The sequence below is a fragment of the Culex quinquefasciatus genome, chromosome 2, assembly GCF_015732765.1.
Source record: "Culex quinquefasciatus strain JHB chromosome 2, VPISU_Cqui_1.0_pri_paternal, whole genome shotgun sequence".
Lineage (NCBI taxonomy): Eukaryota > Metazoa > Arthropoda > Insecta > Diptera > Culicidae > Culex > Culex quinquefasciatus.
The window spans coordinates 129,044,815-129,060,132 of NC_051862.1; the positions used below are offsets into that span (position 1 = coordinate 129,044,815).

The 15,318-nt window shown below is 44.3% G+C and overlaps 1 protein-coding gene across 1 annotated transcript; it reads right to left on the reverse strand.

The window, feature by feature from the left end:
- Nucleotides 1-1,329: 1,329 nt before the first annotated feature.
- LOC6031399 (septin-interacting protein 1) lies at nucleotides 1,330-5,827 on the reverse strand. The gene is made up of 2 exons (XM_001842156.2): nucleotides 4,595-5,827; nucleotides 1,330-2,737 (listed from the first exon to the last, which is right to left on the reverse strand). The coding sequence occupies exons 1-2, from the start codon at nucleotides 5,712-5,714 to the stop codon at nucleotides 1,380-1,382; spliced, it is 2,478 nt and encodes an 825-aa protein (XP_001842208.2). The 5' UTR covers nucleotides 5,715-5,827; the 3' UTR covers nucleotides 1,330-1,379.
- Nucleotides 5,828-15,318: the final 9,491 nt, after the last annotated feature.

A 15,318-nucleotide genomic window follows, 5' to 3' on the forward strand; every position in this document is an offset into this window, starting at 1 on the left:
CAAAACAATGTTAATGGGCCAAAGCCGAAGTGTACACAAAGAGTCTGTTCTGCTCGTTCCTAATGTAAACATCCACTGACGTAAGCGAACAGACTGTTTGTTTACACTTTGCTTTAGCCAATCTACATTGTTTTGCCTAAAATTGAGATTTGGGAAAGGGAAGATGGTTAGGAGGTATAAAGGAAATTTAATTTGATCAATCGAAATGGAAACAAGTCACTGCAGTCTTCTTCCGTTGAGGCTGGTTTGATTTCCCTCGGTCACTGACCTAAAGCGGTATACGCACTTCGGAAGGAACCAGTCAAGAAAAAATTCAAATGGGCAGCAGCGGCAGCGCAAGCAAGTCAGAGGGGGTGAAGAAAAGCCCCAAGAAATCGCTCCCTCTCCTTTGTTCTGCTGTTCGTAAAGCTGTTTCTTGACCCCTTTCCTTCCGATCTGCATACTAGCCTTAAGCCTGGAGGTGTTGTATTCTCTGCAACTTTGGCCGCTGATTCAACGGTAATGACTGCAGATTTGGAACCACTCGAGCAGATCCCGCGCATGGTGACGCCAAAGCTGGTGGTGTTTTGCGACTCAGCTCTTTCTGAGCAGCTCCGATTCTTGGTCGAATGGTCGCCACCGAAGTTGAAGCATTTCGTTTTGACGTTCTCGTTGATTGTGTTGCAAGCCTGAGTTTGTGCTCACCTCCGTGAGCAGTGCAACGTGGTGTGCAACGGGTCTTGATGAAGCAGTTCCTTCCACCATGCCCAAACTGCAAGCAGTTCGAACATTGCGTCACGTCACGGTGCACTGGACGATAACGTTCCCAAGTCACGGCGATATCGATCCATTCTCGATATGAACCAGGTACAGTTGATCACGATACTTGATGTCCTTGTTTTGTCTCGTCATCTTGAAGACTTCGATTACGTTCAACTTAAGAGTTTTGAGCTCTTCTTTCAGCACACTCACATCCATATCGTACAGGCCTCGGAGGACCAGTTTCATGGGTCGTTTACCTGGATCGTCATGGCTGTAGTATTCGATCTTTGTGTTGTTCAAGAAATCCCGAACGTAGTTGTAATCCTTTCTGCTAGGTAGCAGAATTTTGAGTCCAGCAGTACACAAGCGAGTGGAAGCTCGTAGAGCACCAGATTTGATAAACCTGATCAGCCACTTTCTCACCTTATCAACTTCTTCCCTTAAATTCACGTCAACAGGGAAGTTCCATTCGAATCTCCACCTGTTCGCGAACGCAAGAGATTAGGTGTCAATATTGCGGGTTCGATCGTTGTTTAAAAATGGCAAAACGGCAATGTTTTCTTTCAAAAAGATTCAAACTACACAACATTTGTCCAATACCTTTTATTTGTTCAAAATAGTCAATTCGCCATGCCACCCTACCCATTGATAGCCCGCTCAATCAGTGCCGGTAGCGACACCGGTGTCCATGTGACGCCCCCATCGAAGCTCACAATACAAACCGAACGATCGATGTAGCAGAACAGCTTCCCAACCCGGTAAACCTGCTTGCCCATCTCGCGCCGTCCCGGCATCGGTGCAAAAATGATTCCCCGCTCGGCACACTTTTGCGACACCAGCTCCTTGAACTCGAGCGACGGTGCCGTGTCCAAATCCAGCATCACCGGCTTGGAGGCGGACATGGAGGGTGGCACCGGTGGCGGTGGGATCGTGTCCATCGGTTCGGGCAACGCCGAACTACTACTGCTGGAGGAGCTTCCGGTGGTGATGCCGATCGAACGCTGCATCAGATCCAGGGCTTTGCGGAAGTTTTCCTTGATGTTTGTCTGGCGGACAATGTCGTCGGTCAGCTGGGACTTCCAGCCCTGGTACCAACGCGTGACCTGGTCAAAGTTGGGCGACTGGTTTAGCCACAGAACCAGCGTTTGTATCCACTTGGGGAAGAAGTACTTGTCCAGGATGGAGGCCATCTGGATGGTGGAGATGAGCTCGTGCCACTCCCAGACCTGGTTGAAGATTTCCAAGTCCTGCTGCAGCGGATTGATCACCAGCTCCGTCAGCCTTAGCTCCAGCTTAGGAATAATGTTCTTCGTAAGGAATACCTGCAGATCCTCCTCCGCCATTACGCCCTTCCATGGCGTAATCATAGCCCGTGCCGACCGATCCTCTGGATTCCATGCCTTCAGCGCCTTACTCAACTTCTCCCGAATCGTCGGATAAATGGTCTCCTCCATTTTCGAGCCCAAAATTCCCGCCCACGGCTGAATCCAGATATGAATCGGGATGTGATCGGTCAGCGGATCCCACTCGGTTACGGCCGCCGTCAGCTTGCTCATGATGATCTGCTCCAGGACGTTATCCAAGATCCAAGCCGGCAAGAGTGGCGCCCACGCGTCCAACAGCGCAATCATTGGCTGATGAATGCGCGGATCCCACGTGGTCGCCACAGTCCGCACACTCGGAATGACCCCGGACCAAACCAGGGCCGAGTAAGGATCAAGCAAATTACGCTTTTCCGAGTCGGACGACGAGCCCAGGATCGTGCGCCAGCGCTTAAACAACTCCAGATGGCGCGTCGGATCGACGAAGGGATTCCACTCTTTGAGCCGGGCCGCGATCATCGGGGCAACGACACCCGGGGCGAGATCGGCAAGGCCAAACTCTTTGTACTCGGCGGCGAACTCGGACTGGATGCGGACGAAGATCCGTTCGCACTCCTCCAGCGAGACGAACCCGTCCTCGGGTTCGACGAGGGCTTGGACGAGCTCGAGGGCACCTGAAAGGGAGAAGAAAAAATTGGTTTGAAAAAAGAATCATAGCGTAATAGTTCCCTTTGCTGATTTCCTCTATTTAAATAAATATTCAACTTGACATTCTTGTCGCACCAAGTACGCATGCTGTAGCAAGAAGACGCTTCCTGCTGCTACTCTCTAATTTCCCAGGTTACAGATATTTCGGATACCACCATTCACTGGATCTCCCCGCCATGCGCGCGGTTTCCCTACTCTTCTGCCTGTTCCGCCAGCCGGTTCAGCACGGCCAAATAGCAGTCCGACAGGCTGGCTCTCGTCCATTCGGGCGACATGGCCAGCCCACCTGAGCCTCCTGATCTTCACCTGGATGGCGATGGTCGGTTCGTCAAGAAACGCGTGCAGTTCGTGGTTCATGCGTTTTCGACACAAACGGAGTTACCAATCGAGCAAAAGACACTACTGCACTCCATCGTAGATCGTTCGTAGCACCTTCCGTTCGAGGGCACGTTCGCCCTCCTGCCGCATCGTCCAGGTCTCGTGGCCATAGAGGACTACCGGTCTTATAATTGTTTTGTACATCGTCAGCTTCGTGCGGCGTTGCACTCGAGTCGAAGTGAAGGTTTTCCGTTATCCGAAGTACACGATTCCCAGCAAAGATACGTGTCCGTCTCCTGGTGTATTGCCACAATTTCAATGTCATCGGCAAAAGCAAGCAACTAGTAGGACTTCGACTAATGCCCTCAACGACAGTGTTGAACAGCGCACAGGATACGCCAACACCTTGCTGCATCCCTCGGCGTGATCCAAAGGGTTCCGCTAATTCTCCCGAAACATGCACATGATCAGCCGAGTCAGTTTATCCGGAAATCCGTTCTCGTGCATGATCTGCCATAGCTGCTCGCGGTCGACTGTATCATAGGTCGCCTTGAAATCGATGAAGATGTGATGTGTAGACACGTTGTACTCACGACATTTCTCGAGGATTTGTCGGAGACGAACTATTTGGTCCGTGGTAGCACGTGCTCCAGTGAAGCTCGCTTGGTAAGCCCTCACGAACCTCCCTGCATTGGGTGACAGCTGACGGCAGAGGATCTGAGAGAGGATTTGTAGGCCGCGTTGATAAGCGTAATACCGCGGTAGTTGCCACAGACCAGCTTATCGCCCTTTTTGTAGGTGGGGCACACGACACCATCCATCCATTCCTCCGGTAGCTTCTTCTCCTTCCAGATCTTGGAGATCACGCAGTGAAGCGCCCTCACCAGTTTCTGTTCTTCATATTTGAAGAGCTCACCGGGTAACCGATCCTTGCCGACAGCTCTGTTGCTCTTTAGCTTCCCGATCTACCTCTTCACCGTCTTCAGATCAGGTGCTGGGAACTGCTCATCAGCTGCGGGCGCTCCAAAGTTGACTCCAACGCCGTCTCCATTCGCTTCATCGCCGTTGAGGTGCTCATTGAAGTACTGCTTCCAACACCTCGCTCTTTTTTACGATCAGGTTTCCCTCGTTGTCCCTGCACACGTCGGCCTTTGCGGGACCGATTCACCTTTTCGTAAAAATACCGCGTTTCGTTTGCTCGGAATAGCTGCTCCATTTCCGCGCAATCTCGGTCTTCCTGCTGGCGCGTTTTGAGCTTGAAGACCGCGACCTGCCGATTCGCCTTGTGCAGCTTTTTGTCGTAAGCTGCCTTCTTCTCGACGGAAATCCGTTGCCTGCCTATGGCTGAACGTATGCGGCTCCAACCATATTCGAGCGAGGCTGAGCCGAGTTCCAAATTTATTACTAAATTTCAAATGCCCCAATTCCCTTCCCCACATTCCGCCAATCACCGGCAGTGGAATTGTCAATTCTATAAAAGTATTAAGTAAGACAATCAAACTTACCTTCCAACGTCGCAATGTAATCCTCCTCAAGCTGCGTAATTTTGATCAAGTTCTCCTTCTCGATCTCCAGCTGCTCCTCGCGATCTTTCGCCGTCGTTTTCTGCTTGTCGATCGCAATGATGTCCTGCTCGCAATAGTCCACAATCAAGTTTAAATTGTGCATCAACTCGGGCAGTGCAAAATTGCTCGTTTCCTTCGTTGGCTTCCCATCGTACAGATCTTCGTCTGCGACCTTGGCCTGTCCCAGAGCATGATATCCGCTCAGGACACGACTCTCTGGCCCGGTCATGTCGATCACCTTAACTTGACTCATTTTGGAGTTTTTATCGAACAAGTTGTAAGATCGCTTGCCCTTCTCGATGACATCTTCGACGCTCTTGTAAAAGTACCGTCCCTTGTGCTTGTCCTTGCGCCACTGCTGGCCACTCTCAGTCAGCTCCTTAAGTTCCTCCTTCTTGCTTCCCCCCGTTTCCTTCGGCGCCTTCTGGTCCATTACCACGGTCTTCTTCTCCGGTCCGTAAGCGCCAATCGCTCCTCGTCCCTTCCTCAGATGAGCCTCAATCGGGGCCGAAATACCTTGCAGGTCCTTTCCCAACCCCTTTCCCGGCTGGTAACCCATCTGAAGCAGCAGCTTGGCGCCGATTCCCTTCGTGTGTTGCTCCCAACCGCCAACTCCCCGCCCAGACGGTCCTCCCTTCTGCTGGAATCCTCCTCCGGCCTTTCTAAACCCAGCCATCGACCGAATATCCCGAACCTCCTCCTGTTCCGACTCGGAACTGGTCCCGCTGACCTTCCTCGCCGCCGCCCCAAACCGTGGCCGCTCATCGTCCTCCTCCTCGTCCTCACTCTTCTCCTTCTTTTCCTCCTTCTTCTTCCCAGCTTGCTGAATCCCGCCGGCCACAAAGCCAATCGGCGCCGAGTAGTCCTTCGTCTTCTTACCACCGCCGCGGCCACCACCCCGCCTGGAACCTTCCTCCAGCTCATTCTCGGAATCGTCGTCCGCCCAGATGCCGTAAATTTGCTGATTCTTCGTAGGTCGCCGACTGCGCCGGTTCGGGTTGAACTCGCTCTCCAGATCGTGGTCCGTTATCTCGAATCGCTCGTACTCCTCGGCGGCCATGGTTGAAAGATGGGGTAGAGCGCGCGCGCAGGTTGAACACCGGTGAAAACTGCGGAACGATTCGCGACAGATGATGCTCGCGGAAAACGATTGAACGAATGATTTTTGTTTTTGTTTTGAGCGAGAGACAGAAGTGAACTGTCAAGCGATTCGAGCAGTTGGAAATATTTCATGAAACGTATCAGGAAAGGTGAATTCAACGTGAAATGTTTCCGGTAATGGAATATGATTTGAAAATGTCGTAAACTACAGGGTGGCCAATCATGTGGTTGGACACTTTTTCGTTTGACACTTTTTAAGTTTGTACCCCGTTGGTTGATCAAAGTCAAACTCAAAAGTGACGATCTGTCACTTTTTAAACGGCGCTCACGCACATTATCAAAACATACGTTTGGTGATGTGTGGGAATTCCGTGTAAAGGGGGTGTCAAAGTAAAAAGTGACCCCGTTCGTTTGACAACAGTTGTATCTAGAAACTTTTTTTGTTTCTGTAGAATTGGGTACTAAAGCCCTATGTCAATTATTATGTACAACGGTAAAAAACACGATAAAAACCCATTTCTGATCACTTTTTTTTCATTTTAATGCAAAAATTTTTTTTTACAAGACAACATTTTTCCGATGGATCAACTATGGTCCCCTTGGAACGAGCTGTCAGGTAGGAGCTTTTCTGTCAAGAAGGACTGCGAGGTTAATTTTTCAAAATTGATTTAAAAATCCATTTTAAACTCTTTGTGCTCGTACAAACCCAGTCACGACGTTCTAGCAGGATTCTAATAGAGTTCTTACAGAGCTGGATATTCTTACAGCATTCTAGCAGAAATGTTCCACCGTTCTAGCAGGATTCTGACAGAACCAGCTCTGCTAGAATATTTCGTGACTGGGAAGGGTCATTGTACTCAGAAAAATAAGCTTTATCGCTGTAAACAATAATATCAGCAATCTAAGCTTCATTTTAGGACCCAATTGGGTACTAAAGTCCTATGTCAATTTTTATGTACAACGGTAAAAAACACGATTAAAAACCATTTCTGATCACTTTTTTTTCATTTTAATGCAATTTTTTTTTTGACAAGACAACATTTTTTCGATGGATCAACTATGGTCCCCTTGGAACGAGCTGTCAAGTAGGAGCTTTTCTGTCAAGAAGGACCGCGAGGTTAATTTTTCAAAATTGATTTAAAAATCCATTTTAAACTCTTTGTGCTCGTACAAAGGGTCATTGTACTCAGAAAAATAAGCTTTAACGCTGTAAACAATAATATCAGTAATCTAAGCTTCATTTTAGGACCCAATTGTGCCGAAAATAGAACACCTCATCAACAAATTATGAATGTTTTTGCGATTTTGCCAAGTTCTTTTGCAAAAATGTCAGTAACATGCAATATATTTTGATATGCCATATGTTTATCCGTAGCGCATCCAAATTTACGTACATGTAAAATTTCGTCATACGTTTTATTTCAGTGTATAGCCGACGACACGACAAGACACTCGGTGGAAAATCCCAATCAAAAAGTGGTTCCTCCGTGAATTCCGTGAAATCCCCGTGATTCAGCAAAGTCACGGTAACTTTGATGGACCCCTCGGTTTTCGTCGAAATAAATGTTTCTCGCAGCACTGCTTGTTGATAAATATTTACAATCGATGGAAACAGCTGTTTTGTGTTTTGATTGTTTTTATGTTTTTCGTTTACGTTCCTGGTTTTTTTTTCCTTCGGAGAAACCGCCTGAAAAGTCCTCGGGTCAACCGGCCGAAAAGAATGAAAAAAGGCCAGCGACCGCCGCTTCTGCTTGGATAAATAGAAAGCCGCTCTGGAGAAGAGGCGTTTCCTGCGCCTAAGTTTTGCAAAATTTTGGCCTTCACTTCCTCTTCGGCGATGGTTCGGGACAGGTTATGAAAATTCTTCGATATGTTCCTACTCCTTCGGTTCGGGAGCTTCCTGCTTATTCTCTGTCTTCCTCTTTTGTTAGCTCATATTGGCCGAGTAAAATGCCCGATCAGTAGTTTAAAGAAAAGAAACCCCCGAAAGCGAGAGAAGTGCTGGTTTGCGAAAGTAATTCGCTGTCAGCTGAAGAAGGGAAGCTTAGCACTTCCAAGAAGACGGTTCCAAGAAGAGGTGTTGCCGCGGCCATCTGCTCCACAGACTTCAGAACGACGGAAAAGATGGCCGCAACGCCGGAGACACGGCGGGTTACGAGGGCGATGCGGCCCATCAAGCGTATCGGAGCAGTCACCGTTAACGAGAAGACCCGGGAGATGCTGGAGCAGCCAAAGCTGGTCAATTTCTTCAAGATGGCGAAACTATCGCCGAAGAAACGCCTCCAGCCCGGCCGGCCAAGGCAAATCGACTACCACGACCAAAGCGTCCCATCCGCTGGCTCCCATTGCTTGTCTTCAGGTCACGCTTCTTGCCCAGCGACGGCAGGTAGTAGTTCTCGTACTACCAACTCCCAACTTAATACTCTAAACAGTTTCCGTCCTTGCCCTGATAAAAAGTCTAACTAACAGGATATCGTTGCCAAATAAAATTATTATTACTATTATTATTACTATTATTACTACCACTGGCGGAACAGGGCCACATCGAACATTGCCGTCGTCCAGGCAGAGCGCACGTAACTTCCTGTTTTCACCTCGGGTTCGCACAAAGTGGACACAGCTGGCACTAATCTTGATGATGGCGGCCGGGCGTCCCAGCTGGTACTTCCTCTTCTAGCGGATGGCGGCCTTCTTGCCACCGGTTGTCCGCTACTTGTGATAGCTATCGCGGCTGATACAATCTTGGTGTGTTGAAAGTTGAAGGATTAAGTAGAGGTGTCAACAACGATCGCTTCACTGCAGGTTCTTGTTCGGAACAAGATCGCCACTGTTTCTGGATGTTGTAATCTTGTCAGAATCGAGCTTATCCTCTACTGTCGTGCCCTGGGCACGGTTTGCTGTAACACCAGCGGGTGAACTTTGACGACCAGTGAGGGATGTTTTTTTCTGCTCATCCAGTTCGTCGTACTCCGGATGGGGGATCTTCTTCTGCAGAGCCACATCCAACGGTGGATCAGCACAAATCTTCTCGCCGTCCTTCTCGATGTTCTCCGTCAAAGTGTGTGCCTAACCGGACGCTGATTCCACAAGTGGAAAAAAAATATATTAATAAAAAGTTTTACTAAATTCTATCGATTCCTCCCCGACCAGTCGATCACAAATATCACAGTTGAACTTGTGCTCACCTCGGAAATTCCCGTACTCTAGCATGGCCAACGATGGAAACCCGTCAATATCGACGTTGCTTATCCTACACTCGTTCCGCCTAGGGTCGGAAATAAATCCGCCCACTGCCCCACTACGCGGCGTCGTATCAACAGCAGCGTGTATCGTCAAGATGACCAGTGGTGGGTACACTATCGTAGGTTGGCCAACGGTACCGGACGTGGCCCTGCCACAGACGAAAAGCCGCGGGAAGTCACGCTCCTCCCAGATCAGCAACCGGTCGCCGGTGTTGTTTATTTTTCAAAAATGACATTTCTCGCCGTCACCAAGCCAGTGCAGCCAAATTCAAGATTTTTTTAAAAAATTGTTTGACGTTTCCAGTTTGTCATTTCCAGTTCCCGAGGAACTGGAGGGGTAAGCCGATTTGGTACCCACTTTTTGGAGCCGAGTCGTCGGTATAGCTCTTAGCTGTCAACGCAGCCGCGTGGTAACAACAAAGGGGAAGTCAGACGATATAATCACACACTAATCCAAGGGGCTGGAAACTCTAATATTACTTAAGAATATTGAGTATACTAACGATATTCCAGTATACTTGTTAGTATACTAACCGAAAAGAAATAATCTGTTAGTATATTAAGATACTCTCAGTATATTGGTTAGTATTTTGGCGATATGTAAAGAAAATAATAAGTATACTAACATATATTTTGATATACTGGTTAACATAATAATTATAGCTATAAGATTTTCCAACCCCTTGCACTACCCGCATAATCAAATACCAAAGGTGAAACTGTCGAAATCATAAGAAAATTATTTCTGGTATGGTTACCATTTGTGATATTGTTGATATAATGTCACGACCATATAACAAAATTAAAATGGTACTATTTCCCGAATTGTTACACTTATCTTGACATATTCGAATGGTTGATTTTTTTTCCTACAATTTAATGAACGGTATCTATTCGTCATACGATTAGGATGGTTCGAAACAGCTATTGTTAGAACATAATAGTACTGTAGCCGGTATGATAAAAGTTATGATACTCGGTATGATTTAGTCAAAGAAACCTAAGCGGAAAATTTCCTAAATTTCCTAAGTCCTAATAATTGAAACAATTGCACAACAATTAATGGTACGATATAATTATTCCTCATATGTTTGGTATTATTTCAAACAGTTTTTGTATGATTGAGCCAAACATTAATTTTAGCGAAAATTTTCTTAAGTCCCGATGATTCAAACAATTGTTCAACAATTCATGGAGAAATATAACTTTTCGCCATAAGGGTACCATAGCCGACGTAATATTTCCAACTTGAAGCTCAGCGAAAAACTCTTAAGTCCCAATAATCCAAACAATTGTACAACAATTCATGGAACGATATAACTGTTCGCCAAACGCTTAGGATTAATTGAAACAGGTATTGTATGATTGAGCCAATTGAACTACAGCAAAAAAAAAATCCTAAGTCCGAATAATTCAAAAAATACTTTAACAATTCATGGAACGATATACCTGAATTCAGCGAAAATTTTCCTAAGTCCCAACAATTCAAACCATTGTTCAACAATTCATGGAACGATATACCTGAATTCAGCGAAAATTTTCCTAAGTCCCAACAATTCAAACCATTGTTCAACAATTCATGGAACGATATACCTGAATTCAGCGAAAATTTTCCTAAGTCCCAACAATTCAAACCATTGTTCAACAATTCATGGAACGATATACCTGAATTCAGCGAAAATTTTCCTAAGTCCCAACAATTCAAACCATTGTTCAACAATTCATGGAACGATATACCTGTTTGCCATGTAGTTTGTATGTAAAGCTAATTTATTTTCGTGATAATTTTTATAAGTCCAAATAATTTAATCAATTGATTGACCATTATCAGAACGATAACTGTTCGCCATGTGATTGGTCTATAATTTATTTGTATGGTTCTACCATACATGTTACGATATATTTATGATAAATTTTGAGGCCACATTTCATAATAAAATGCATTTTAAACCGCCAAACGTAATGTAACTAAGATAGCTCAATTAGATAAGGCGGCAGCACCACGGAAGAATCAACAGGAGACATCATCATCAAGCGGTAACAAATCCCGGACATTACAAAAAAAAAAACGCTCACCATTAATAATCATATACTTACCATTCCCGTTAAATCCATAGTTCCCAGAACATTTGTAAAGTTTATTTTTTGGCTCCTCCCTATTCAAATGGTGTCGGTAAGTGTCGGTAAAGCAGTTCACCATTTAAAATCATATTTTATTAATTTGAGGTACGGTTCACATAAAATAAGAATTGAACAGTTTGGGGTAGGGTATGACTATGATCCACGAAAAAAATCCCTTGTAAAAATGTATTGTAACATTACCTAACGACCTATTTAATAAATTGTAGGATTGTTTGGGGAATGGAAAATGTACGGTTGCACCCTATTTGGTGTATTATTAAGATCATTTAGGAAAAATCATTCGACAAATGGTGACTGTATGGTTGTTGACTATGCGGGTAATCCCTCATTACTGAATTCAGGTAAATTTACTGAAATCTGCACTACTGAAATTTTCAGTAAATGAAAAATTGATGAAATTTCAACATACTTTGACAGCTCCATACAAATTTTCACTGAAGTTCAGCGAGAAGCTAACTGAAAATTTCAGCAGTGCAGTTTTCAGTAAATATAAACTGAAAACGAACATCAGAATTTGCTGTGAAAACTTACGCGAAGCACCAAGGAGGTTAAAAAAGTATGAAATGCAACTTCAACCGACTGTACTGCCGTTCTACGCATAATTGTCCCATGTTCAAAAAAGTGCAACTGAGAAAAACGCGATTGAAATTTTTTGATCGATTTCTGTGTTTCTACGCATAATTGTCCCGTGGGTTCCTATTCGCCCTATGTGTCCCTTATCGCCCTAGTTATCAGTTTATCACCCTTATTTGTGATTATCTTGCTATACAACTGGTAAACAAGACATAATGCTTAGTAAAACTGATGATTCCGTGTAAGTAAATACTTTGTGGGACAATTATGCGTGGAAGTTCAACGATGGGACAAACAGACTTGGTGTTGTTTTTAATGAATTTGCGAACAAAGTACCAGATTTTTTGTGTTTTTCTTAAAGTACACATAAAACTAAACTTAAAAATGTCATAAAGTCAAAATCGCCCAAAAATGACATGGGACAATTATGCGTAGAACGGCAGTGCATATCGGCGAAAACTCAACCGATTTGGATGATTGCTAGTTGCATTCGATCCGGAAGAATGTCAAGAATCACCTCCAACAAGGTAGGTCCAAAACCCTAAGTAACAATGAAAAAGGCATTTCCAACTTTCTTTCAAGGTTTCATAAAGCTGGTGAAGTTGAAATGCATTTTTTTTTATGTTTTGACCCTAAGATTTTTTTTTAAATTTTTTGAAGATAAGGGTTTTTTATTTTAAGAATACAATTAAGGTGAAGCCCTTGATCATTTTCGAAGAAAATTGATCATCATTATAAAATTTTCTGTATCAAATTCAATTTAACCAATTTTAGCACCAAAAGGTATCAGCGTGTGCCGGTTGTTGCTTTCTTGAAGCCACTGAAAGATTTTTTTTTATCTAAATCAATGGTGCTCCAAAATTTATATAATTTTGTGGCACAGTCTTTGACGTTCTAGTTGGCAATCATTGATTAATGACGATTTCCATAACTTAACAGTGAATGGGATAATCGTTACCAAAAGGAATCAGCATGTTTAGGGCACTATTCTAAACAACTTGTTGAAGGAATTTTGTCAAAATATTGAATGTGATGCAAAATTTATATCTTTGAACAAAAAATCATGACAATGATGGAAGTCTTCATGTTAAGTTTATGAATATTTTTTTAATTTGTAGATTCAAAATTTAAAATTTGTGAATTTCTCAATTTATTGCATATTTCCAAAGTTTTTATTCAAAATGTCCTTTAAATATATGAAACACATTACCATTTATTTCTGGCAGCTTTAACCCGTATAGGCCTGGGTGAAATTGGAATCACTAAAATGGCCATAACTCAGCGAAAACTCAACCAATTTGCATACTTCTTTATTAGTTGGACTCGTTAGAATGTCTTTTTTCCGAAAATGACCCGCAGAACCCGGAAATGTTCCGGTGGCCGGAGATATTCCGGTGGGTCACTGGGTCAAACAGGGTCAAAATGGCCATTTTTGGGTCCCGCACTATTTTGTTAATAGAAATCTTGGAAAAACACATTTTTTCATGTTACGATCTTTGTTCTACCAACAGACAATACTGACCATTGATTTTGCACCACCGGGGATGTTCCGGATTGAGCGGGCAGGTTCCCTACCCCGAGGGAACCGGTCAAGGGACAGTCAGAAATAAAACTATTTCTATCATGGCAATATGGGTGTCAAAGTTCACCATTTTCAAAATCAAGCTCATCTATGATCCTCAAAACCACTTTTGGATCGATCTGGCCACTTTGGGACCGGTTCCCGGTACTCCGGTGGAACTCGGAATATGGCAAATTACGGGATTATTTCTGAACAATTTTTGACTGGGCAATATGGATGTCAAAGTTCATCATTTTCAAAATTAAGCTCATCTATGATCCCCAAAACCACTTTTGGACCGATCTGGCCACTTTGGGACCGGTTCCCGGTACTCCGGTGGAACCCGGAATAAGGCAAATTACGGGATTATTTCTGAACAATGTTTGACTGGGCAAGATGGATGTCAAAGTTCATCATTTTCAAAATCAAGCTCATCCATGATCCCCAAAACCACTTTTGGACCGATCTGGCCACATTGGGACCGGTTCCCGGTACTCAGGTAGAAACCGGAATAAGGCAAATTACGGGATTATTTCTGAACAATTTTTGACTGGGCAATATGGATGTCAAAGTTCATCATTTTCAAAACAAAGCTCATCCATGATCCCCAGAGCCACTTTTGGATCGATCTGGCCACTTTGAGACCGGTTCCCGGTACTCCGGTGGAACTCGGAATATGGCAAATTACGGGATTATTTCTGAATAATTTTTGACAGGGCAATATGGGTGTTAAAGTTCATCATTTTCAAAATCAAGCTCATCTATGATCCCCAAAACCACTTTTGGACCGATCTGGCCACTTTGGGACCGGATCCCGGTACTCCGGTGAAACCCGGAATAAGGCAAATTACGGGATTATTTTTGAACAATTTTTGACTGGGCAATATGGATGTCAAAGTTCATCATTTACAAAATCAAGCTCATCCATGATCCCCACAACCACTTTTGGACCGATCTGGCCACTTTCTGACCGGTTCCCGGTACTCCGGTGGAACCCGAAATATGGCAAATTACGGGATTATGTCTGAATAATTTTTGGCACCCATATTTCCCTGTCAAAAATTGTTCAGAAAAAATCCGGTGATTTGCCTTATTCCGGTTCCACCAGTACCGGGAACCGGTCCCAAAGTGAGATCGGTCCAAAGGATGAGCTTGATTTTGAAAATGATGAACTTTGACATCCATATTGCCCAGTCAAATTGTTCAGAAATAATCCGTAATTTGCCTTATTCCGATTTCGGAGTTCGGGAACCGGTCCCAAAGTGGCCAGATCGGTCAAAAGTGGTTTTGAATCATAGATGAGCTTGATTTTGAAAATTATGAACTTTGACATCCATATTGCCCAGTCAAAATTGTTCAATAATCCGTAATTGCCTTATTCCGATTTCACCGGAGTACCGGGAACCGGTCCCAAAGTGGCCAGATCGGTCCAAAAGTGGTTTTGAATCATGGATGAGCTTGATTTTGAAAATGATGAACTTTGACATCCATATTGCCCAGTCAAAATTGTTCAGAAATAATCCCGTAATTTGCCTTATTCCGGATTTCACCGGAGTTCCGGGAACCGGTCCCAAAGTGGCCAGATCGGTCAAAAGTGGTTTTGGGATCATAGATGAGCTTGATTTTGAAAATTATGAACTTTGACATCCATATTGCCCAGTCAAAAATTGTTCAGAAATAATCCCGTAATTTGCCTTATTCCGGATTTCACCGGAGTACCGGGAACCGGTCCCAAAGTGGCCAGATCGGTCCAAAGGTGGTTTTGGGGATCATAGATGAGCTTGATTTTGAAAATTATGAACTTTGACATCCATATTGCCCAGTCAAAAATTGTTCAGAAATAATCCCGTAATTTGCCATATTCCGAGTTCCACCGGAGTACCGGGAACCGGTCCCAAAGTGGCCAGATCGATCCAAAAGTGGTTTTGGGGATCATAGATGAGCTTGATTTTGAAAATGATGAACTTTGACATCCATATTGCCCAGTCAAAAATTGTTCAGAAATAATCCCGTAATTTGCCTTATTCCGGATTTCACCGGAGTAC